The 25,837-nt window shown below is 44.1% G+C and overlaps 1 protein-coding gene across 1 annotated transcript in view; it reads left to right on the top strand.

Moving 5' to 3' along the window:
- The window catches only part of Lhfpl6 (LHFPL tetraspan subfamily member 6), a 191,040-nt gene that overhangs the window by 151,955 nt on the left and 13,248 nt on the right, over positions 1-25,837 (top strand). The window contains exon 3 of the mRNA XM_060378299.1: positions 11,856-11,954. Within this exon, the coding sequence (XP_060234282.1) occupies positions 11,856-11,954 (99 nt within the window). The remainder of the gene's footprint in view (positions 1-11,855; positions 11,955-25,837) is intronic.

Raw genomic sequence — 25,837 nt, forward strand, 5'->3', positions numbered from 1 at the left:
AGTACACATAATACGCACACAGGCAAATACCTATACATATAAAATTAAAAAAAATATTTCTAAAGGATTGGTTCTGATTGTACCTTCCGCCTATTCATCAGTTCAAGCATAGCATGTACTCATTTTTAAAGTGTGTAATTTTATTGTGACTGTCTATCACTGCATTTAAAAATATATTTTTGTTCCCCACTGAGATTTGCTTGGAAGATATACTAATACGTACATTCTTAATCCATGCTTTATCTTCAAATATTTAAAGGTCACTAAAGACAACCTGTTAGCCAAGAAAAATTCAGTTAAAGTTTTAGAAATTGAACCCAGTGAAAACAAGATTCTCAATTTTCCAAACCTACTTGGGACTGATGGTGAAGTCACAGATGGAAAGTAAAGAGCTGCAGTTACCCTTGACATTTCTGGAGGGAAAGAACACAGAAAGGAAAATCATTACAGAGGCCCTGAAAGACATTTCTTCCCAGTTGCTGTCTGTCGGCTATTCCAGATGGCTGTGCTATGTTTTAGTGGAATTGATGGTATTTTTAAAGGACCCGAGGAAAACAGATGGGGTTCTTACTTTCTGAAGTCGTACAGAGTAGGACTGTGTGAGTGTGCGTGTGCGTGTGCGTGTGTGTGCGTGCGTGCGTGCGCGTGCGTGTGCGTGTGCGTGTGCGTGTGTGTGTGTGTGTGTGTGTGTGTTTAAAGAATTTGATTGTGTTGACCACCTGTTATTCACTTGAAACCGTTATAAATGTCTTATATCTTCTGTGCAGTCATGAGTATTAAATGTAATAATGTTTGTTCGCTGTTTCAACCTGTTGTGTCTGAGATTTATTTTTTTCCTTTTAATTCTTTAATTGGTAGAGAAAATGAGCCCTCAAGACCCGCCAGCCACAACGTTTTGGCACCTTGTTGTTTGACTCGGCTTGTTAGTAAGGCATGAGTTCTGCTCTTCCGGCTTAACTTTATGTCAAAACTGAAATAAACTCCTGTAGTTGAAGCCAGACCACCAGAACACTCAAATGAGTGTCTCGGGGTCCAGTCACGCCTCTTGGAGATTCCTCTAGCTCAGTTCTCTGCTGTCTTTAGTGGTTTCATGCTGTTAGGATATCAAGACTGGAGAGAGGACTTTGGTAAAACAGTGGGTGGCGTGCGCAAGGCCCAGGGTTCGGTAACTATCACTGAAAAGAAAAGATCCTGGCAAGGGGTATGTTTTCCTCCACTGGTTGATTCTCTCCACATGTGCCTGTACTGAGAGATGCTTTCCCTCCCACGCCTTGTGCAAACACGATGGGCCACCAGCTACGGCACATCTATTATGTGCTGTGCAATTGTGTGTGTTGCTCTGCTGTCAAACCAGCTGCAAGCAGTCTAGGTAGCCTTGAGAGTAATCTGGGGGCTCAAGGAACTGACAGGCCTAATCCAGATCCTGGCCACGCCCTGACCCTCTGACTCCAAACCTAACTGACCCCCTTGTACTATAAGCTTTTGGCTCAGGACTTGATTTAAGGTAAAATCTGACCATGCTCCTTCTTCATTCATCCTGAATAATAAGGAAAAATGCTTATTGCAGCCACATAATGTTCAATGCAGGCATTCTTTCTAATTACACTCCTGCTTCTCTTTTCTCCTCGTGGAACTTGGTTTACTTAAATCCCACTGCGTCCCAGGCCAGCCCTTCTCAGAGGCCACCAGCCCTTCTCAGAGGCCACCAGCCCATAGGTCTTCTGTATTGTCAAGACAAGGTACTTCTTGCATTCTGCTTGGAATCAGAGCTTCTGGGTTCTGTGTCTATCTCCATTTAAACAAGACACAACTCCTAAATCTGCCCCAGTTCTTCTTGCAAGAGACCATGTGGCAAGAACCTGATCTTCAGGGACAGTCTATGCATTGATTGGCCCTTGATCTCACCACTGAGGTCCCTGGTGTCAGTTAGCCAAGGGATCCTGGGAAGATTCATGATGAGTGCATCAGACCTGAATGAGGCTGCTTCCCACGCTCAGAGCAGGGCCCCTGGTGAACGAAGCTGAACTGGTTGTTTATCAGGAATCAAAGCAAAGATCTGGATGCTTGTCAGGCTGGGAGGTGGCTGGGGAGAGCATTCTGTTTCATGATGCTGAGCTGTGCTGTCTGTGAGAATAGACACATGGTGTTATCTGCCCTTGAATGCCAGCATTTTGCAAGCCTGTCCTATAAAATGATGTACCCTGAAGGTAGCACACTTCCCTTTCATATAGGCTCTGTTCTACAAATAAAAGTAAATGTTCCTAGCGTAGCTCCCACCTTGTGAGAATTTCATGAGATAGGAGCTGTATCCCTTAACACTGTGCTGGGGCTTTAGCCATGTTTTATTTGACTTTCACAATGACTCTGGAGGAGGCATTAGCATGACCACTCTACGAAGAAACTTCTAGAACTCAAGTTTAAGACTTACTCAGCCAGTATCTAGTATGCAGCAGACCAAATATTTGAATACAGGCTCCAAAGCCCTTGTCCCAACAGTTTTCCGCTGGAAAATTTTTCTGTGGCTGGGCACACACTGACTGGAGTTCTGTTGGAAGCAACATTGCATTTTCCAAGCAAGGAGAGAATGAGCCCAGATTTTGCAGTGTCCTTAAGAGTTCAAGTGTGTTTTTGTTTAATTTCTGAAAGGGTATTGTTGGAGCTTAGCCCTGTTTAAAAAAAACAAAAAAACAAAAAACAAAAAACAAAAAAAAAACTTGCATGCTCAATTATGATGGTTGTTTCAGTTTTCAGTTTTTTTTTTTTTAACACTTTAAGAATAATTCATTTTGCGCAAAGCTACACAGGGACCCTTAAGGGTGAATACTTGTACTTAAAAGTGAGCTCTGCTGTCATTCTGGGCTTTCTGAAGTGTCTCTTGAACTCCCACTGGTATTTCTGGGTCAGAGAGCCAAAGCCAGATGTTTCTATTTTAGCGAGCAGGATAGTCGTTTGGGAAATGTGAAAGGGTTAGAGTGTCCTTTCTTGAAATTTGTGCATAAATTATTTTCCAGAGTTGATGGGTCTCAGTTTCAATGCCTTCTGGGCCAAAGGATAGAGGATGGTGTATGGATAATGACAAACTTTTTGCATACAGCAGGAGGTTGGTGTATGAGAGATAACATGAATTGTGTTAGTTGAGGCTCAATACCTATTGTAACAAATACTCTTAGCCCCCAGCTCCCCAAAGGATGGACTCCCAGATCCATAAAGAAATGGGAAGTTAGGTAGGTAGGTGATAAGCAAAGAGATAAACAAATTCTAAAGACCTGTCAGTCTTAGATCCCCTGCAGTAGGTGAGCTGTGTATGTCTCTCAACTCTTCTTAGAGTTGAAAACATTATAATACCATGTTAGATGGGGATATAGTAACTCCTAGCCATAGGTCTGTGGTTGGCTCTAGGAAATGTGTCTATTGTGCAGACATGAACAAACAATGAAGTATTTCTGCTTTTGATGAGACCACATTTTCGCTTGTGCGTTCACTTTAAACTCGTGAGCAGCAATAGCCACTGATGAAACTCTGGAATGGGTGCTGGCTGAGGTGCTTCTCCAGCAGGAACATGATTGGTATCAGCATTGACTAAAATAACGGTTCAGACTAAGCCACTATTGTATGCCATGCTCCAAATGAGACAGTTTTAAGCCTTTGGTTTACTTCTTACAACAATGCCTAATTAGGCACAGTGTTAAGAGAGAAGAAGAATTAAGACTACCATGTGCGTGAAGATCTGAGCTCAGAGAGGTCAAAGGTTCATGTTCACATGTCTAACCAGGGTAGTAGCAGACTGAAAGCTTGCTGCTCCATGTGGGTCCTAGCCAGGACTCTCAGCCTCATCAGGAGCTGTTCCAGAGCCGTAAACCAGAAGCTGGGTTTTAATAAGCACCCGCAACCACCAAAGCTCATTCTCTCATATATGTTCTTCTGTACAGCACTCTGAAAATTTGAAAACTACTATGGCTCTGTTTTGACTCCTGACACAGATGTGGGACAGCATAGGGTCTCTGAAAATACCGTCTCTTTTGCCTCAGAGGTATAGATGCAGCGTTGAGCATCGTGAGCATTTTCCATGAGGCTTACAGTGAAAGCCATGAACTGAATGTGTCAAGCCGCAGCCATGTACCACGTGGTCATGGGTGTACCCAGGACACCTTCCGGTTACCCCTGTCATGGGTGTTCCACCTGCTCCATCAGTGCTGGCTCTACTTGACTCATATAAACGGTGCCTCTAAAAGTAAAACAGTAGCAAAAAAGATAGAAAATAGGTGAAATGGAAAAGCATAAGAATGTTCCTCCCCTGCTTGCACAGGAGGGTTGTCAGGCCAGGAATGTCTCATTTGCACTGAGGTATGTGCAGCTGATATGACTTGGAGAGCAAGTGTTCAGTGCTCACAGTTGTAGGAATAGTCCTGCTAGGGCCCTTGCTATTTTTTCTTCTAGGAAGAGAATCTTCTTGGAGAGACAAGGACCCCATACATCCTGCCAGTGTATACGCAAACACAGCCTCGCCCTTTCTGCCTGCAGCAGAGATTTAAGGCTTCCAAGGAAGAGCATTCACTGGCTGTTGAGATCAAGGACTATGCTACTTCTTTACAAATGCCATCTCCTTTAACCCTTGCTGAAGCCCAAGGAGAAGCTCTTTTCCCTCATTTTGCAGATCCTGACTGATGGAGCTGAGGAGCTTGTAGCCCGCGGCTGGTAAGAAGACACCTTCACTCAGTTGACAGCTGTCACATGCACACAGTGATGCCCTTCTCCCAAACTTTCATCATCAGAATCAACTATTATTATTATTGTTGTGCCAGAAATTGCCTGAGTCCCTGGAAAGAGAGAAGATGACAAGCCACTCATGGCTGAAATTAGCTTATGAGGCATCTCTGTGAGCTAAGAAGGCATCGGCACCTAGCACACTGTATCTGTCTTTTGTGTCTTCTGTCACTTGAGCTGGAAAAGAGGGAAAAACGTGAAGATTGATGGATCATTGGGAAAAACATTTTAAGAAAACCCAAAGCCATCTTCAGGATGAATGAACAAAGAAAGAAGCTGGCCAAGATTCGATAAAACATCGGTGACCACATTGTACTTGCATTGCAGTGCTGAGGTGCTCCTTGCCGTGATGCCTGCGGGTGCACCTTCTGGACAGAGATCCTCTGTGTCCTAGAGCTCATCCTGGGGTCATGGGAACCCAACAAACCAGGGATTGACAGGTTTCGGAGGGCCTGTCCTTTCCTTTGATTGCAGGCAGCTGGCTGGCTCAGGCTCAGAGGGCTGGTGCATGTGGATATGGAGGATGGGACAGGGAGAGTGTGGCTCTTTGCAGGGGTCAGGGAGCTTGAGGTTGGGAGTGCCAGCTCAAGACTCAGAACCCCGGTGTGTCTCCTGAAAACACTACCACACATTTAGGTTCAGGCCGAGTTTGAGACGCTTTTATATTAAAAACAGGCAATTATAAGTCTCATATTATTTATCAGTTGTGAACTATTATGTTACTTCCAAAGGCTTCTGAAAGGGCCAAATAATAATGCTACCCTGACTTAATATTTAACAAAAATTATGAATGAGCATATTGAATGAAAGTAATCACACATACAGGAGACATGACACAGACATAACTGCAATACATCCTACAACCTCAAGTAAGCCTTGGTTTATGCTCATGATCCTTGGAGGGGTGAAAACTGGAGCTCATTGCTGGGCAGCGTGGGGAGGCTGAATGCAGAAGTTTCTAGACCTTAAACAGCAGGTGTTTTCATGATGGAGTTTGAGCATTTAACCTAAGGAATGAAAATGTAATCAGCCTGGCTGAAGTGAAGATATTCCAAAAAGATACTTATGTCTCTCAGTCTTACCATCAGACTGTTGAAGCCACAGGTCCCAAAGAAATGGGAATTTCTCCAGGAACCTGATATTGGGAGAAGCAAAAAGGGAAGGAGGAAGGCTTTTTGTTTTTTGTTTGTTTTTTTTTCCAGAAAGAGATTCCACAGGGCTTTAACAACTTGTCAGACCACCATAAGGATGAGACTAAAGCTGGGATAATGGCGGATGATGGTGGATGGGACCACGACCTTGACCATGAACTCTTAGATGTGCATATACTTAGTCTTCTATTTAAACTTTAGCCTCACTTCAGGACCATCAAACTTTGAGGGTGTCCCAAAATCCCTCTTTTCCTCTTCCCGATGTGGCCACATTGACTAAGCCTTCTTTCTCTTTTTCTGCTTTCCACTATTAAGTTGGCTCTTTTGATCTGCTTACTGAGAACCATTGGTGACCAAACCTGGCTAAGGTCACAGGCTATGGTCCCCAGAATCAATAACAAAAGCGTCTCTGTCAGAGAGAAAGAATCCAACTTTCAGAGAAGCAAAGATCTCAAGACATAAAGAACTGGTGATGGATGAAATAGTCAGGGGTCTGCAGGACACCGCAGCTAGTCAGCAGTAGAAGAGACATTGGGGGTCAGAGATACAGCAGAACATAATAGGGCCAAAGCCAGCATGTCCCTGTTTGACCCCATGCTTGTGTGCAGGTGTGGGCTTGAGGCCCTGGAGTGGGCTGAGATCATGATGGGTGAGAAAGCCCTGGACTGAGATTCCGGAGCCCTGCAGCTAACTTGAGTTTCCTTTTTCTTGGACAAGCTTCTTACATTCTCCGTGCCTCTGTTTCTTCTCAGTACTCTGAGGCTATACGAGCCCAACCAACCCTCCTTGCTATACAATCTACAGTTTGCTTTTAGCTACATTTTTGGGGTCTGAAGAGTTAGAACACTACAGCTTGCTGGCGCTTCCTCTCCAGGGCTGTTTATTCTGTTAAGTTCTGTAAAGGAGTCCTTATCTGGTGTGGAAATGGAGAGCATCTCCTACACAAATTAGCATAAGATGGAAGCTTGCCAACCCATTCCAATGGAAAGTTGAGATAGCTGGCTAAGAGCTTGAGTAGCTTTTATGAGAACAGTAAAGAAAACCACTTCCCCTCAGTGCTTGCCACAGAAAAGGAGATAAAGGGGCTGGAGAACAGATGAAAGTATCCAGAAAATATAAAAGGCGAATTGATGGGAAAGGCGGGTGTGACCACTGAAGGGGCAATGGGTGGGAAAAGTCACACTATTTAAAAAAAAAAATGCTGAAAAAAAAAAAAAGAATGGCTTAATAGTCCTGGAAAAGAAGTGAGATCACATAAAAACTTTCAAGAGTAGCCTGGAAAAAAAAAAAAAGGCTTTATGAGTTTAACATGAGGACTCTGTTCTGTTCTTCCCACCTGGGGAGAGAAATTGGCAATGACTGACTAGAGGTTTGTTTTGCCTTCTTGGCAGGGTCTAAATTGTTATGTTAATATTCCCCTGGCCAAGTGTTCAGTGCTGAGTTTGAATAGAAAGAGTTCTGCAGAAGAAAAAGAAAATTTTCCCAGCCTCAGGTTTGTTCTTGAACCTCTGAACTCTTTCAGAGTTTAGCCTTCACATTCAAATTCTAAGAAATAATTAGGATTACGGCAGATAGTGGTAGCCTTGTATGGACACGAAAAAGAACCACTAGACACTCCTTTGTAGGAGTATTTGGAGAGATGAAGTGTCCATGCTAAGGGGCTCACCAGGCTAAAGGTTACACTCCTAAAATTTTTATTAAGTCATTTTTTATTCCATATGAATGAGTGTTCTGCCTACATGTACCTATAATGAGCATAGAGGCCAAAAGAGGGTACTACATCCCCAGCACTGGAGTTACATATGCTTGTGAGACACAGTGTAGGTGCTGGGAACCAAACCCAGGTCTTCTGCAAAAGCAGCGAGGGTGTTTAACCACTAAACCATCTCTCCAGCCCTGAAAGTAGACTTCCTTTTGACCTTAGCCAGCACCACTCCCGAGTGTCTGCCTCTTGGCCTTTATCAAAGGTCTTTTTTCTACTAACGTTGGCTTCTTGCGGAAGGTCAGTCCACTGACATGGCTCTTAAAATATTTTAGTTGTGCTTGAACAGTGTGCCTCAAGCCCTAGGTACTCAGGATGGAATGGCCTAATAGCCAACATATTATTCAGATGGATTTGTTAAAGAATTATTGAGGCAGCTAGCTTTCTCTTTTTCTCTATTCCTTTTTTTTTCAGTAGGCAGGATCTCTCTACACTTTACACAATGACCTTATCTGCAATATTGTTGCCCCCTGACCCCATCCCCCCCCCTCATGACTGCTGTAATAAGGACAGGTGAAAGGGAAAGATGTAGCTAATTTATAATTTGTGACTTACTCATGACCTCTTAAAATTTGCAGAGTCTCTGGGATTGCAAAAATAGATTCCTTCTAAATCCCCAGGGAGCTTTCCTCTCACCCTCCCAGCCTCCCACCTCCATTAGCACTTCCTAAGGCAGCTGCCCTCTCTCAGAGCACCCGTCTCATTCTCCCTCCTGACTACACAGTTTTTTTTTTTCAAAACATGTGATAAAATGCAGCTTTTTTTTCATGACTTTTTTGATGTAGTGGCAAAAGAACTTTTTTAAAAATCAAGCCCAGATGGTAACAAGATCTATAAATACAGGAAAGAAAAATCTCTCTAAGTAATATTAAAGTTTGTAAGCTAAGAGATTCCATTGGGCCACTTATTATTTATTCCTGGTGAACAAATTAAGCAACCAGAACTATCAAAACCTGTTGGGTCACTAAGATCCCACTTGAGCGAACACTTCATCTGTGACCCCCATTTCAGCATAGCACATAATGAATGCCCACGTGAATGTTAAGTCAGGGGCTCCCGAATTGTGTTTTGGCTAAACATTTCTACATCGCAGACTGGGGCTGATTGAGTAGAGATACAGCTGGGTGATGGCAGGGCTCTCTCATTACAGAAGATGCTCTCAGTGTCACCTTCAGTCACTTTTATTTTACAATGTGGCACAGTCCGCAGAGGCCATAAAATGCTGGTTAACTGCAGTCCACACCTAAAGGGCAGCTAGTTGACATTTGAAGCATCTGCTCAGAAACCTGTCCTCCTAGAGAGGTCAATCAGCCTGTTAAATTCCCGAACCTAAGAGGGTCTCCATGGCTAAAGGCTAACCCTCCTGAGGTAAATATCTCTATCTGTCCTCCCCCAGAGCTATAAAAAGGAAGCCCAAACCTTATTCAAGGTGATGTTGCATTGAACACATGCATAGTGTTTGAACAGTAGGAGAGACTGAAAATTGTCTCTTCAGTGAGTGAGTCGTGGGCCCACCCTGGACTCAACCAAACCAGGGAATTTCAGTAGGAAGCCCCAAGAGCTTGAAGTTTTGCAGGCCCACTGGAAGGTCTAGGAAACTGAAGGTCAGAGAAGCTGCTTTAAGGAATTCTGGAAATCAGAGATCCAGGGGTCAAAAGAGCCTGATGTCTTACTGCCTCCTCTGGGTGACAGGAAGTAGGTGCCTGGAAGCCCCTCCCCAAATCTCAAGTCCACTTTCTGCAGAAAGGCTAGCACCTGACCGTAGCCTTTTGAAGTTTGTCCTTCTAGAGAAGGACTCTCCACTAGAGTTCTCTGAAGCTATTTGCACTGTGCAATATGGCAGCCACTTGCCACCCCACCCTTCTGTGACGGGACTGGCAGAAAGGAAAACTTTCTAAAGAGGCGTTTGTGGCTCTCAATCTATCAGATCATAGAAACAGCAGACCCCAGAGAACTGGGGAATTCTCCCAGGAATCTGATGGTGGAGAAGACCAGAGTGGAAACTTACCTCCCAGAAAGAGACTCCCCACAGTTCTCACAACTTGTCAGACCCCCTCACAGGATGAGACTGAAGCCCGGGAAGAATGTCCGTAGTAGGCAGGACCATATCCTTGACTGGGTCTGCTTAGATGTGCATGGCCATGGCCCACTATTTAAACCTCAGTCTCTCCCTGGGACCCCTAAAACTGGAGGGACTCCCTGGAGCTCTCTACCCCTCTTCCAGTGTGACTACATTGAATAAATCTCATTTTTCTGCTTTCCACTATTAATTTGGCTTTTTAAAATTGGATTATTGGGAATGGATGGCTAGACCTGGCTTGGGACACAGGTTATGACCCCAAATTCAGTAATGCTTCTACTGAACGGGAGGTCAGCATTGCCTGATACAACCTAAAGTTTTCTGAGTCTTCAGTCTGATCCTTCCATTATATTGTGAAATGCTAATGAGGCTGAGTCCTTGATGGAGGATCCTTCACTGTAAAGAAGAATTGATTTCTTCACTGTTCTTGGTTCTCACCTGCCAGTTCAGACATTTGCTAACCATTGGTGTTTACCTACAGAGCCCAAAACCTGTGGCCACCAGTCAGCCCAAAGATATAGATATACTTGTCTTCCAGAATGGTTCCTCAAAATTGTTCGAGTCTACAGTATCCTTCCTGTGGGCAGACAGTAGCAGATGACAAAACACAGTCTACATAAATATTACCATAAAAATTCCCATGAGCTGGTGAACTCTGAAGAACCACCAATTTTTAAATGTGAGCATATGTTTGTAGATGCTCTCTAAAATTCATGCGCCAGGCTGAGGTGTAATGAAGGAGAGTCCGCCTAAAATTCACATATACAGTGTAAGTTTCCTGTGTACAAAGGTATTACTGATTTACATGGCTGGGTCTACAATTCGTGGTTTCACAAAGACAGTCCTGGATTCTGTTAAGGAACTGAGTCCCAAGTATGTTGCTCTTTAGGGAACTGCTGGCCTCCTCCTTATATACACAGGAATATACATGCATAGCTACGCATGAGTCAGCTCCTTTCTGTTCAGGGCCCAAACCCAGCTAGCATACCACAGGACCACGACTCCATGACTAGTAAATTAGAGTATTTCTTTCTAAATTAGACAAGGAGCATTTACCCGGTCAGGAAAACCTTGCCTTGCTGCTTTGTGGGTGATGTTCTATGTCACAGTGTGGGGAATGCCTCTCTTCATAGTTAGAAACAGTGTTGGTGGAAGGGTGAGGGAGGACGCAGGGAGAGGGAGTGAATAGTTCCGCTCTGGATGGCTGCTAAGAGAAACAGCCGATTTGCCCAATGGCATTCACTCACTTTATCCTGGGGTATAAAGCAGGGCAAAGACTGGGCAGGGAGACAGAGAGACAGACAGGATTCAGTGTGTCTGTGTTACAGCATTCCTCATCCATGCTGCTGTGTTAAAGGATATTCCCATGGGGCGCTGCTAACATGGTCTTTGATATCCCTCATTCGCACCCATCACACAACTGTGGGTCAGTGCTACAGTCTGCATATTTGTGTTGTGGTTGATGATAATGTTTACTGATAGGCGTGGCCAGATCTTACTGTCAGATTAGCTTACGGAGTCCAGTGGTGGGAATTTAAATCCTGTGTATGTGAAGGTTTAGGCCTCCATGTGACCACCTCCCAGAATTCTCCCGAGCTGTGGGGGGGTTGGGTGAGGCTCAGCAGAGCAAGAGCAGACAGTGCAGTTCACAGGCTCAAGAAGGCCTGAGCTGACAAGGTTCTGGAAAATCTGTTTCTTCTGCATCTGCTAAAATTCCACAACATTACAACATTCTGTGTTGACTCTTACATTGGAAACATAAATTCCAATGAACAATGAGGCATGACTCATTAATGTTGCTGCTCTTGAATCAGTTCTCCATGGGATTCATGAGATTGGTTGGCTTTTTGCAAATGGGATTAAAAGAGGTTCTGATTTTATTTCCTTAACACACTTTTAGTGCTCTTAAAAGGTAAAGTTGGAAACAAGCTAAATTGTTACTGGTTTTATTCTTATTTTAAGCAGACTGGATACTGTTCTTGGAATCTGAATGACTTTAGGTTGTTTCAAGGAATGTAAGCGGCAAAGAGCAGGCGCTGTGGCCCTGTCTTGTTCTAAACTTTGATTTGTAAAGGCTTTTTGTTTTACCTCTTCACAGGCTTGTTGATTGGTGCTGGCTGCGCCCTCTACCCCCTGGGCTGGGACAGTGAAGAAGTCCGGCAGACCTGTGGCTACATCTCTGGCCAGTTTGACTTGGGTGAGTTCTTGTTATCCTTCTTAGAAAAAGGGCTTATCTAAAAGGAAGACAGCCTGGGGCTGTGTTTGGCGTACGCACATAGACACATACACACTTACATACTTACATATATACAGTTATCCATTTGCTTACCGAAGAGTCATTGATACCCTACTATTTGCCAGCACTATGACTTGTACTGCAGATTAAAAGAAAAAGCAATTGCTTTGATCTCAAGAGCTTTTATAGCCTCTGATTAATTTGTTCAGAACTATATATTTATCACTCATTGTACTTGCTGAAAACATCTCTGGGGGCTTCACAGGCAAACAAAACAATCAAGGACATTACAGTGAAGGCAAAGCAGTTCCTCTCAAGGATGCGGAGCACTTTGTGAAAGGGGGGGTGGGGGGTGGGAACAGAGCTGCAGCAGGGCCCTGAGCACTGTCCTAATCCACGGTGTGGATTACCAGCAGTAGATGGGAGCTGGGGGTGGGGGGGAAGTCATCAGAGAAGCCAGCAGCGGGAGCAGCAGGAAGCCATTCCTCCGATATGGTGGAGTGCGTGGGATCATGCGCGTGAATGAAGAGCCCTTCTTGGCTTTGCTTGTCTGTGTGTGTGCTAATGAAAACGTTCAGGTGCTTTCCACTTGTAGCTAAGTGTCCGCTCCTCTCTGGGCAGCCTCCGTGATTTCTAACGGTGTTCGTACCTACTGTATAGTGTTCAAGATTCTAATTGTGGTACATGGGGACTGTTTTCTCAGGCATAAACCTGTAGTGATGTAACCACTCCTTGCTTCTCTTCAGTTGCGAAAAAACTAAGTTTATTTTCCTTGGTTTTGCTTTAAGGTGTGTTCCGATGAAGTGTCGGATGAATATGTGTTGTCTCTGGTGATTTTTTTTTTTTGGAGTATTTTTTGGGAATTGGAGTTAATAGACGAAAGAATAAGGCCTTTAAGATACTTCTTTATAGGGTGAGACATGTCTCCTCACTGCCCTCCCATCCCCGGTTCATGATCTCAGGCCCCTAGAGAAAAGCATGTTAGTGTATTTAAAATAAATTTTACGGGATATATGGATCTTCATAAGAAGATAAAGACTGTGTAGATGCTAATCCCATGGCTTCCTGTCCAGGTTTAATGAGTAATCAGGTTGTCATAGACAGCTGTGATGGGACAGGGCAGAGGGTGGTGTGAGCCAATAGTAAGAGCAAGGCCGTATATTTGCCTCCCTCGCTGTGTCCCAGTGTTGAACAGCGATAGATACCCTTTAAATGCAGACACTGTAGCTCTTATGTCCTGCTTGGAGGGAGTTCACAGTCTTCTAGGGTTCCATGACCTGCTTGGAGCAGAAGGGCTCAGGCAGGTCAGAGTACCTTTCCTGCTTCTTCTGTTCTCCCAAAGTCCAAGTGCCATATTTGGGGCAGCTGTGCAGCTGTGACTGCCGAGGGCAGCCAGACTGCTCCCTCTGCCATGTGGACCGGAGGCTGAGCTTCTGCCAGCCGAGCCCTCCTTGCCACATGCAATTTACTGTCTTAAACATCTGCCATTCGTATGAGGCGGCGTACGATTCCGAGAAGGAAAATTCCAAGAGAGCTGGCCTCATGGTTCTTATTATATTCTAAATCAGTAGTTTTTGAATTTTTATGTTACAATGTTGATGTTTTTATGTTACAGTGTTTTTTACGGTTAATCCAATAAGCCACATAGCCAAACACTGTTTAAAGAAAATAAAAGAATAATGAGAAAAGTGAAGCGACATGAGAACCTGAGCATGAAGTGGTTTTTATTTGGCTCACCAGATGACAGTCAGTCACGTTGCTCCCCTCAGGAGAGCACGGGCCCCCTCAGTGGAAAGCAATGTGCTCCTAATACGCGTGGATAAAGCAGGCAGCTCCCGGGACTCCTCTCCCCCTCTTCCAGTACAAGCTTTCTGAGTTTGGATTACTTTTGTAGTTACCATCTATGTAGAAAACAGATCAAAAACTCAAGTGACAGCACATGCTGGCAAGGAGGTGGAGAAAGGGGAACCCTTCTCCATTGCTGGGGGGAGTGCAAATTTGTAGAACCCCTCTGGAAATCAATCTGGCGCTTTCACACACAACTGGGAATAGTGCTTCCTAAGGACCCAGCTGTACCACTCCTAGGCATATATACCTGAAAGATGCTCCATTATGCAATAAGGACATTTGTTTAACTATGTTCATAGCAGCTTTATTCATAATAGCTAGAATCTGGAAACAACCTAGATGTTCCTTAACCGAAGAATGGATAAAGAAAACTGTGGCACATTTACACAATGAAATACTACTCAGCTATTAAAAACAAGGAAATCATGAAATTTGCAGGCAAATGGATGAAAATAGAAAAGATCATCCTGAGTGAGGTAACCCAGAACCAGAAAGACACAACGCATATGGAATATACTCACTTACAAGCAGATAATAGCCACATAATATAGGATAACCATACTACAATCCATAGGCCTAAAGAAACTAAATAATAAGGAGGACCCTAGGGAGGATGCTTAATTCTCATTCAGAAGAGCAAATAGAATAGACACCAAAAGTGGCTGAAGAGAAGGATCAGGATGGAAGCCTACCATAGATGTCCTCTGAAAGACACCACCCAGTAGCAGATCGAAGCAGATGCTAAGACTCACAGCCAAACTTTGGGTAGAACACAGGGAGTCTTAGAGAATAGTGTGGGGGGGGGGATAGAGTGACTCAGAGCTGACAGGAACTCCATAAGTAGACCAACAAAGCCAAAATTTCTGGGCCCATGGGGGCAGTCAGATACTGATGCACCAACCAAGGACGATGCATGAAAAGAACCTAGACCCCCTGCTCAGATGTAGCCAATAGGCAGCTCAGTCTCCATTTGGGTTCCCTAGTAAGGGGAGCAGGGGCTGTTTCTGACATGGGCTCTGTTGCTTGCTCTTTGATCAGTTTCCCCTGGTTGGGGAGGGGGTGTCATTGCCAGGCCACAGAGGAAGAAGATGCAGACAGTCCTAATGAGACTGGATAGGCTGGAGTCAGATGGTAGGAGAGGAGGGCTCCCCCTTTCTGCAAAATAGGGAAGGGGAAGAGGGGGGGACAGGGAGGAGATGAGGGAGGAGGCTACAATTGGGATGTAAAGTGAATAAATTATAAAAAAGTAAATTTAAATAAAAAATAGCAAAAGTTCTTCCTCCAAAAGAAAGCAAGGAAGGAAGGAAAGAAGTATGGAAGAAAGGAAGGATGGATGGAAGAAAAGGAAAGGAAGGAAGGAAGGAAAGAAGGAAGAAAGGAAGGAGAAAAAGTGCTGGCACAAAGTGGACTCCTCACAGCTTCCTTGTTTTTTTTATTTGAGGTGCATACTGTGTCCAGGGGAAATACTTAAATTTGTTGTTTGGCTTGTCCTTTCTCTGGTGTTTGAAGCATTCCTAGCTGTTTAACACAGGCCCCAACTTGACGGGAATCTGGTCCTCCGCCGACCTGTTTCTGTGGTGCATTGTTAATTAACAAAGTGTAATGAGACTTGTTAGACCCTAGGATTCTGTGTTTTTTTCAACACGGCACATCAGAAAATTGAGTGTTGAATTAAGACGTGCCTTTTTACCGTTTCTTTTTTATTTACCATATTGTTTTTCAGGATTTCTCTATTTTACTTTATGTATGTAAGCGTTTTGCCTTTATGGCTTTGTGCCAGTGTGTGGGCAGTGACTTCAGAGACCTGAAAGGCCATTAAATCCCCTGGAACTGGAGCTGCAGATGGCTGTGAGGAGCCATGTGGGGGCTGGAAACAGAACCCTGATCCTCTGAGAGAGCAAACTGCTCTCAACCTCCAAGACATTTGTTTATTTTATGTCACTAAAACCCCATTAGCAATTCAAGAGACTAATGTGATTTAATTTCTACCTGTTTTTTGTTTTTGTTTTTGTTTTATGTTTCTCTTAGACTGGATGATGAGGGTGAAAGAAATAGACATCATCTAAAGATTAAAATGGGACTAAGTCCCCTGAGCAAATAATTTTTGCTTATTCGGCTTTTTCTTCAGGTTCTATTTTTGGGAACACTGCCATTTCTTTCTTTTAAAAGACCCAAGAAGAGTTATTAGACCCACCCCACATAATTGTCCATTTCTCCCCCCCCCCCAGAACATTATCACCTTCTCTCTGAACACGGCTCAGGCTGGGCTTCGGTGCTTTAGTGAAGTCACAAAGCATGGAGCTAACTTAACAAGCTCCCTAGGACAAGGTACTTGTGTCCAGCATGAGTTCGTGGGTGACCCTGTCCACAGAGAGCACTCTGAGTCCGACATTCAGCGGCACATGCTGAATGCCACAGCATGTGCCATTCACACCCTTGCCTCTGCCACTTCTGAGGACCCGAGCTTAGGTCTACCTCCCCCGGAAGGAGGCAATTGGCACAACTTCACCTGGACCTTCACAAGGGGGCGGGGAGATGGCGTTAGCAAGGAATAAAACAAGGCTGTATTTATTGCCCTTCAGGAACTTAAAACTAGCAAGAGAAATAAACTTGTAAAAATGTAATATGCACCTGTAATGGTCAGTTTTAATTGTCAGCTCAGCACACTCTAGAATCTCCTGGAAAGAGTCTTCGTAAGTGGTGGCCTAGATTAGGCTGGCCTGTGGGGCAAGTAGGGGGTGTTATCTTGATTAAAATTAACTGGGGTGGGAAGACCTGCCCACTGCGGGTGGCTCTACTTCCTAGTCAGGGTATTCTAAACTGTATGAGAGTAGAGAAAGTAAGCTGGGTATCGGCAAGAATGCAGTCATCGTTCTTTTTCCTGATTGTGGATGACAAGACCAACTTTGTCAGGCCCCCGCTGCTCTAGCCACTTTGCTATGATAGACTGTACCCCACCTGTGAGCTAAAGTAAACCCCACATCACACCAACAGCTGCAATGAAATTAAGACACCTGGAGGACTTTAGACAGAAAAGTGTGGCGGAGTGATTGCTTTGCTGATGCTATGATACTCCAGTTGGTGAAATTAAGCTACAATCTGGCAGGCATTTCTATAAAGAGCCAGATAGTAATGTTTTCAACATGGCAAATTATATGTCTGTGTCACGACTACTCAGCTCAGCAACGGGAACATGAAAGATTACAGACAAATTGCAATATTCAATATAGAATTTATTTATAAAGACAGACCATTGGGCCATAATCTGATCCCAGCCAAATGACCTGTAGCATGCTAAAAAATTGCTCCTTTCAGGTGTACTCGCTCACTGATCCTTGCAGCCTGCTGGCACTCACCAGCCGTCACACCGGCATGTCCATTGAGAATCTAGACACTGCAGATGAAAGGGTCCTATGCCTATTAGAGAGGAACCAAATCCTTGTCGTCCTTCCCTTGGCAGTGCCCTGCCCCAATCCAGAATGGAGTGAGTAAGCAGCGGAGAGGAGCACAGGTGGACAACAAAGCGAGCCCAAGGTCCATCACCGCTGAAGCTTGCCTTCCCTTGATTAAAACACATGAGGTGGCTTAGCTGGCAAGCTATGGACCAAGCCTTCCCTTGGACCTTCAGACATTGCTCAGACAGAGGCGTTCACTTCCCTACTGGACACTGTGTGCTTCTCTTTACTTGTAATTCAAAGAAGCCTGATGTTAGGATCTGCTAATAGAAACTCAATACCGCATGACCTTCCCTGGAGGTGTCAGAGCTGAACCCTCATGGCTTTTGATAGGTACACATAGCGTGTGGGTGTGCTTGAGGGCATATGGAAGGACGGGCTGCAGGGACATGAATGGATTTCCTCAGAAAGGAGCTTTATGTTCAGCTTTTCTGTTTGAGTGGCTACCTAGTATAAACGGTGGCTGCAAGATACAAAGTAACTTCATTAGATTAGAGATTAGCAAGAACCTCCCATTGAAAACATTTAAACAATGTATATAATAGGCAGGAAGGGTTTTCATTGAAAGTTTACAATTGTGGGGGCGGGGAAAAGGTTGCTGGCTGGTATCAGTGGTGTTTTGTTCTTTGCATGCCTAAATTTTCCTATCACTTATTTGTTAAGCATTTTCATATTAAGCTCAGAGGTTTGAACCAGTTTTGCGACGGCGGCTACTTGGACAAATCAGACAGTTTTACAGTACTGACCTTTGAATGGCACTGGTTTATGAGGAAGGAAGGAGTATTTATGAATTTACTCATTAAAAAACAGAATTTAGAGTCCCAACAGGATGGACAATAAGTGGCTCAGTCTCCCCCAATCTGCCACCTTGACAGATGTTATCAGCCTTTCACATATGAATCAGTAGTAATCCTGTTGAGAAAATGCTTGGATCCTGTATCTCAGAAATTATTATTTTTTCAGTGGTGTTTATAGAGTTTTTAATGTATGTGTTTTGACTGCAAGTATGTATGTGCACTGCATGTGGGCCTCATACCCACAGATGTCAGATCCCATGGAACTGGAGTTGCAGACCATGGGTGCTGAATCCAGGTCTTCTACAAGGACAGTGCTCTTGGTTGCTTAGATATTTTTCCAGCCCCCACCCACTGGCATTTAAATACTGATCAGATGTGTGAATCAGGATGCCTTTTATGTTTAGATTACAAAAGTCTGGTTTAAATTGACTAACACAAAGAGGACATTTCAGATGAGTTAGCACAAGGCTAGCGCTAAGGGGCAAATTTAACCGGGCCCAGTCTCAGAGTTGCCGTCTGGGCTCCTTGTTGGAGAAGAACCATCTGCAGAATGGCTGCAGCCGTTTGCCATCTGTACTGGCTGGTTTTGTGTGTCAACTTGACACAAGCTGGAGTCATCAGAGAGGAAGGAGCCTCAGCTGAGGAAATGCTTCCATGAGACCCGGCTGTAAGGCATTTTCTCAACTGGTGATAAATGCGGGAGAACCCAGCCCATCGTGGGTGGTGCCATCCCTGGGCTGGCGGTCCAGGGTTCTATAAGAAAGTAAGCTGAGCAAGCCACGGGAAGCAGGCCAGTAAGCAGCACTTCTCTATGGCCTCTGCATCAGCTCCTGTCTCCAGATTCCAGCTCTGCTTGAGTTCCTGTCCTGGCTTCCTCTGGTGATGGATTATGACCAGGAAGTATAAGTCCAATAAACCTTGTCCTCCCCAACTTGGTTTTTATTTTTTGTCATAATGTTTAGTTTCAGTAATATAAACCATGATAAGACACTATCTGTAGGTTGGCTTTGTCCTGGGGCTTGTTCTCCTCATGGGAGATGTGTTCGGCACCTGTAGCTCTGAGCATCCTAGTTCATGGCAAACAATAAGCTGATCTTCAGTAATGCAATAATTCTCCATCTCCCTCCTTTCTCCCTTCTTCCTCCCTCCCTCTTTTCCTCTCTCTCTTCTCTCCCCCACTCCTTCCTTCCTTCCTTCCTTCCTTCCTTCCTTCCTTCCTTCCTTCCTTCCTTCCTTCCTATCAGGTTAGGCAGCCTGGCTGCACATCTAGCAGATAACGACTGCTAGGGATAGTTTATCTGAATCAGCTTCTCATGGAAGATCTGTAAGTTGCCAATGATGCTAAGGGGAGAAAAGTCACCATTATCTTCAGCATTTATGCCATCGGTGTAGCCCGTGGTTGTGACAGTGGTAGTTTGTGCAGTGTAAATATCAACAGTGGCATTGTCTCTTATTATCCATTGAAAGAACAAGAATGCACGTGACAGGAACCATCCTGAACGCAGCAGAGGACCCGGCCTACAAGGAAAGCCTGGCAGAGATTTGCCTCGGGTGAGGCCATTTTTAATGTGTCAGTCAATCTTCAGTGTCCCCCCCCCCCTTTTTAACATATTAACCATTTGGTCTCCATGATCAGGTTGTCCAATTGATTTAATTCATGCCTCAGAGATATCTTCATCCATCGAAGACTTTTCCAATTATATCCTCATGATCAAAAGCAGCGTTTCAATTAATTTGTCTTGCTAATTTGCCAAGTAAATTTGAGTAATTATTGCTTTCATTTTGCTATTTAATTTGATTAAGACGCCACGGTGTTGTCTGTCCTGGAGACTGTGCTGCTGGTTTCTTGCAAACAGCACAGTAGACTAAACTCAGGCACCTTAGCAGTAAAAATAGAATTTTTTTTTCTTTTTTGCATTTTCAAACCAAGGAAAAATCTTTCCTGCTGCCATTTAAATGATGACTGTATAACTCTAAACACATCTCCTTTAGCTGTCTGACCCCTGGGTCATACACTTCATCTTTAAATCTAACCACAGTAAGTTAGAGGAAGAACAGTTGGGTAAAGATGAGGAGAAACACACTTCCTCCTCTTCCCCTGCCCCCCAAGTCCCCTCTTACTTTTTACAGTTTTGAGCTTTTTCCAGACCCGGTATTCATGGTGCTTTCAAACCGCATGACCTATTTACAGCTGACACACAGAAGCCTCCGTTAGTAGAGACGGCAGAAGCACCTCTGATTGGCCTGTGTGGTATTTGATATGACACACATCATTGTGGCTGTTTTTACAAGTCTCCTGTGCCTTGTGTGGATGAGCTGGCTGCAGGCAGCTCTTGCTTCTGACTGTCATGCTGGAGTCAGGGATTGGTTGTTTTCTTGGACAGGATAAGTTTTCCATCCATCTTAGGCGATGCAAGGTCACTGCTTAAAGTGAATGCGTGCTCCCATTACGAGATACCTGTTTGTGCCATGCGTCTGCTCAGAGAAGGAAAGGGAACCAGGGACAGGAAGGAAAGAAGGAAGTGAGAGATAGAGACAATCTGACTCTAATTTTTGACAACTGCAAAAGCGGCTTGCACCCCGTTTCTATAGATTTTGGCATCTGACACCCTGGTAGGAATAAGGGCATGGCTCCCTGAGGGACTCAGGCTTAGTCACTATTCAGAAAACAGCCAAGGTCGGGTCATAGTTTAAAGAACCAGATAATAGGTTTTGAAAAGTTAAATTCTTTTCCTCTTTTCCTGGCATGGAATGCTGCTGCCTTTTTAGAGCCTCACTCAGTCCCTTGCAGCAATTTCTGGCAATGAAATGCAGCAATTGCAGAACAAAAATGTTGTTTACTTTTTCGAAACAGGGTGTCTCTGTGTAGTCCTGGCTATCCTGGAACTTACTTTGTAGACCAGGCTGGCCTCAAACCTACAGAGTAAACCAACCTGCCTCTGCCTCCAGATTGCTTCACAAAACTTCTGTGAAGTATGATTTCCTGAGGTCCAGTGGCCAACCAGATGCTAAGATTATAATAATCCCTATTTAGAATTTTCTTCATTTGTTATCCACTCTGTTATTGGTGTGCCCCTTTCAGACACTGTGGAAAGCACTTATGGAAATGAAGGAGACTGGCCAGTGCCACCATAATGTGTGTGTGTTTTTTTAATATGCCATTGATGGTTTCCTGTTGTCTTCTGATTGGATATTAGTTTGTCCAGAAAACATTTTAAATTGAACTGTTCTTGGTGTGTGTGTGTGTGGGGGGTATTTCTCAGAACTTGACCCTCTTCAAGTAGCAAGAAACAAAACAGCTGAAACAAAAATAGCAAAGGTGAAAGGAATCCCAAAGTTCGTTCTGGCTTTGTTGTTGCCTCACTGCGCTTCTGTGTCACACTGTCATTTTTATTTACTGCTACTTATTATACGTCTCAGCCTTATTCTGTCATTTCTAATCATGGCATCTTTTCTGATCATCATGGTAATTTTAGAATCGTGTTTTATAAGAATACCACCTTGCCCTCTGTTTCTTTGTACTCTGTATTTTTAAAAATGTTATATTTTACATTTATTTATTTACTTACTTTATTGTGTATGAATGCGCTCATTTGGGTGAACTGGATATTTCAGCCCGTGGTACTTCAGATGAGTTCAGTGTTATGGGAAGGCTTGATGGATTTCAGCCCGAGGACTCCAGACAACACAAGGGGCCGCAGTTTATTTTCATAAGTTTTAGAGAACTACTGAAGTTTCATTTGCTTTCTGTGCTTTTAAATTTTTATTTATTCATGGCGTTTATTGTCAAGAGAGAGAGTATTTGTAGCTTTACACTTTGTTCAAAGATATTCTTGGCATCTGAATTTAGCACTTCTAGCAAATAACGTTGGTTATCTGGCCTCAGAGTGTGTAATGACCTGAACTCTAGACTCAGACTCCTCAGGGGCCTCAGGTCTCCCCAGGAAGACTGAAAGATGTAAAGACCCTTTGATTCATTATCTGTGACAGTACTTGCAAGGTATGCGCTAAAGAAAACACCCTTATTTACAATATGCATCCAGTAAATAAGTCTCACTCACAGTTCTGATTTGAAGTCACATCTATAAAAATGTGACCAGTCTTCCCAGTGAGTTGACCTTTTGTCCACTTAGATCTGATCCAGTTTTATTTGTATTGCTTGGACATAGCCCCACGGGTATCACCATGTTTCTCCTGACCTGTGAGTTGAGGCATTATCCTGGACTACCTTCTCAAAGATGGCTGCTGTGTGTTGAATGAGAAGTGTCCCCTATGTGTTCACATATTTGAGCATTTAGTTCCCAGTTGGTAACACTCTTTAGGAAAGTTATGGAACCTTTGGAGATGGGAGCTTGATGGGGAGGTACACCCCTGGGGGGTGGGCTTATAACCTCAACCTATTTCTAGTTCTTTCTGCTTCTTGCTCCTGCTGTTGCATTGGCACCATGCATTCTCCACCATGATAATTTCTTTGCAGCAGCAGAATGGTAACTAATACATCTGTGTAGTCATCAGGCTTAGGAGACATCACAGAGGTGAGGGGTTACTATGTCCATATGACAAAGCTATCGAGATCAAAGTCAGGCATGTTTTCTTGCAGCCCAATCCAGAAACTTCAGGTTCCCTAAAGCAGAGCTCCTCAGCTGTGACGCAAACCCTCTGTGTTTGCTACATCTGCCTGGGCTACTGAGTTTCAGCGCTAGTGGAATGTGGGAGGCAAGAGAAAACATGGAACCCATACTATTTGCAGGGCTGTGAGCAATGAAGTCCCCATGCCAGCCTAACATGCTAACTCAGAAGTAAAATCTCAGCGTTTTGTCTTTTTTTAATACTGTTCTAATACTTTAAAGCCTTTGCATAGACAGCGGCATTGCTTTGTTTTACAGAAAAAGACAAAGCTCAGTTGCATAGTCTACACTAGAGTGTGTAAGTGCCGCCGTCACACATTCCTTGATCAACACCAGAAGCTTTGTTAATGAACAAGGCAGTTACCAGAGATGGATCTTTCTTGGTAAAATTCATATCTTCTTCATTAGCATGATGAATCTCTCACTCATAAAGATAATTGAGAATGAAGATTGCCTGAAATAGCAGAGAATCTTCCCATCTTTTCATGAGGGGAGTCTAGCTTCCATCCAGGAATAGAACCATTATTCCAACCATGAGTGATGTTTAGATTTATCAACCTGTATGACATAGGTTCTGAGCAATCCAAACCCAAGCACATGTGGCCACAGTGATGAAGCAGGATCACACGGAGACCACTTGCTCCAAGGTATCAACTCTGGTTTGTGGAACATGAAGCTACAAAACACCACCATTTTCAAGAGAAGAAGAGACCAGTGGAATTTTTGAGGAACTTTGGCAAAGGCAGCTTCCTTACCAGGAAACAGATGAGAGTGCTCTGAAAACCATTCGATCTTTAGTGATGAATCCCAGCCGTGGCTGTCTGCTTAGATTGGTATCCACCTCTTGATTGTTGTTGATACAGGCTTCCTGTATAGCTTTGGCTGTCCTGGAACTCACTGTAGACCAGGCTAGCCTCAAACTCACAGAAATTGGACTACCTCTGCCTCCCATGTGCTGAGATTAAAGGTGTGTATCACCAGGGCTGAATCTACCCCAATATCTTAAGCCTCAGATTGATGGAACTTACTATGTAGGCCAGGCTGGCCTCAAACTCAGAGATCCACTTGTGTGTGGCATCACTTAAAGGGTCTGTTTTAGTCTTTGTTTTAAAGGATGTGTGAGTGTGACTCACAAGCGTAGAACCAATCCTGCTTGACCCCTCAGTATTTGCCAGTAGTGGTTCTTTCATGCACACTGGTGGTCCAAACACAAAGTGCAATCTTGAACAATTTGATGAGCCACTTGTTTGATGATCTTTTGTTTGCTTCAGTTTGCTTTGATTCGAGGTCTCACTGTGTATCTCAGCCTGGCTTTGAACTTGTGATCTTCCTGCCTTCCAAAACCTGGTTTTACAGATACAGGCCACCGTGTCTTGATGATTTGTGTTGTATTTTACAGTGGGTATTGGGATTTACCATAAGGAATCAGAAGATTGGGCTTGACTGAATTTGATTTAACCATATTCCCCTGATTTGCCTTCCAAGCGTGGTGGAGATTGTCAAGGAAAAACTCCTAGGTAGGGGCAGCTAGCCAGCATCAAAGCCCAGCTTGTGGTCACTAGGTTCCCATAGCTCAGTGCCTACAGCGAGGAAACAGACTCTGCTAGGCAGTCAATGGAAATGTGACAGTGACGGAAAGGAGGGAGACCAACGCTGTTGTAGTTGATCACTGCTGCTCTTCACCCAAGCTTGTAGCAAAACTGCTACAAGCAGCAGCACCCGTAGACAGACTTGGGGTTTTCCCTTTTTCCTTAGGGCCATCCAGGAAGCCTCTGCCTTTAGAAAAAGCAGCCCCAGACAGAAACTAAAGGATGATCTTTATGCTCTTTGTGACAGTAAACCGAAGGAAACCTTCCTGGTCCTTTTAGCCATTCCCACCTGGAAACGGGCTTCTGTGTCAGTTCACAGTGTGAAGACAAAGGCCACTTCTGTTCACACAACCAGTGATGCCTGAACAGATATCTCTAGTAAAGCTTTTGGATTTGGCTTCAGTGTTAAGGGGCAAAGATTAACAGTGCACGTACTGGCAGATACCCAGCTAGCCAACGACAAAGGAAAAACGCATTCCATAATAGTGCAAGGATGTCTATTAATAGGTGCATCTGATGTGTCCCACAGAGATGTTGTGGGAGTTACTCCCCTCATCCTATATTTACTGTATTTTTTCAAGGAACTGGGTGTTTGGGGTTCTTTGGCATGTGTACTAGATATTGTTGGTGGACAAAGAGTCTTTAACTTCTCTCTGGTGGTTATGTATGTCTTGCTGATGTGCAGCATGGAGTGCGGAACCTCTATTCAATGTAAAGTGTGGAAGGAAGGACCCTGGATCAGTCTGACACCAAAAAAAAACAAATCGGTGGGCTTCGAAAGAGCAAATCTGGAGAGTCTGACATTTGATTGAGTTGAGCAGCATTGTCCCATGCAGCCACGCCCACAGCATCACCTGGTCACCCAGCCGCTAGACCCACTCTGACCATCTTGCCTGCTCCTTCTGTTCTATCAATATCTTCTTGGTGTACTTGTCATACACTCTCTCCTGAGCCACAGCACCCAGGTTTTCATGAGTTTAACTGTCAGGTGGCACATCTCACCACAGCTGGGCATGGTGACCGCTGCTGATGTTGCCTCCTAGAAGGACAGGTGGGGACGGTCAGAGCACCTTCACCAGAGTGAGTCACTCCTCCAAAGCAGCTGTCTGCAAGTCTTCCCGAAGCACAGAGCATCAGGGCGGGGGACAGAGGTTTATCAGCTGGGAAGGCCCGGGAGGGGGAATCCAGCTGTGCAGCTGTCAACACAAAACACAGCTGTCATGTCAAAGGGAATGAGAGTATATTCTAGAGCCAAATTTGAGTAACCAAGGCCTAGAAAATATACAGCTAGGTCACCCCAGGTTCCACACTCCCACACGGAAGCAGTTTCATATATACATATATATGTAGAAAATAGTTATTAATAAAGCAATTTTAAAATACAGTAATGGGTACATCAGAGAGTTTTTTTTTAAAGCAAGATGGGGGGAAGCTCTCCCATAGACCTCAGATGCTATCTGACAACATTCTTGGATTTGCTTTTGAGTTCGTGGAAGTTAGTCATCTGCTACATTAATAGATTCCCAA

This window comes from Meriones unguiculatus, chromosome 2, assembly GCF_030254825.1.
Source record: "Meriones unguiculatus strain TT.TT164.6M chromosome 2, Bangor_MerUng_6.1, whole genome shotgun sequence".
NCBI lineage: Eukaryota > Metazoa > Chordata > Mammalia > Rodentia > Muridae > Meriones > Meriones unguiculatus.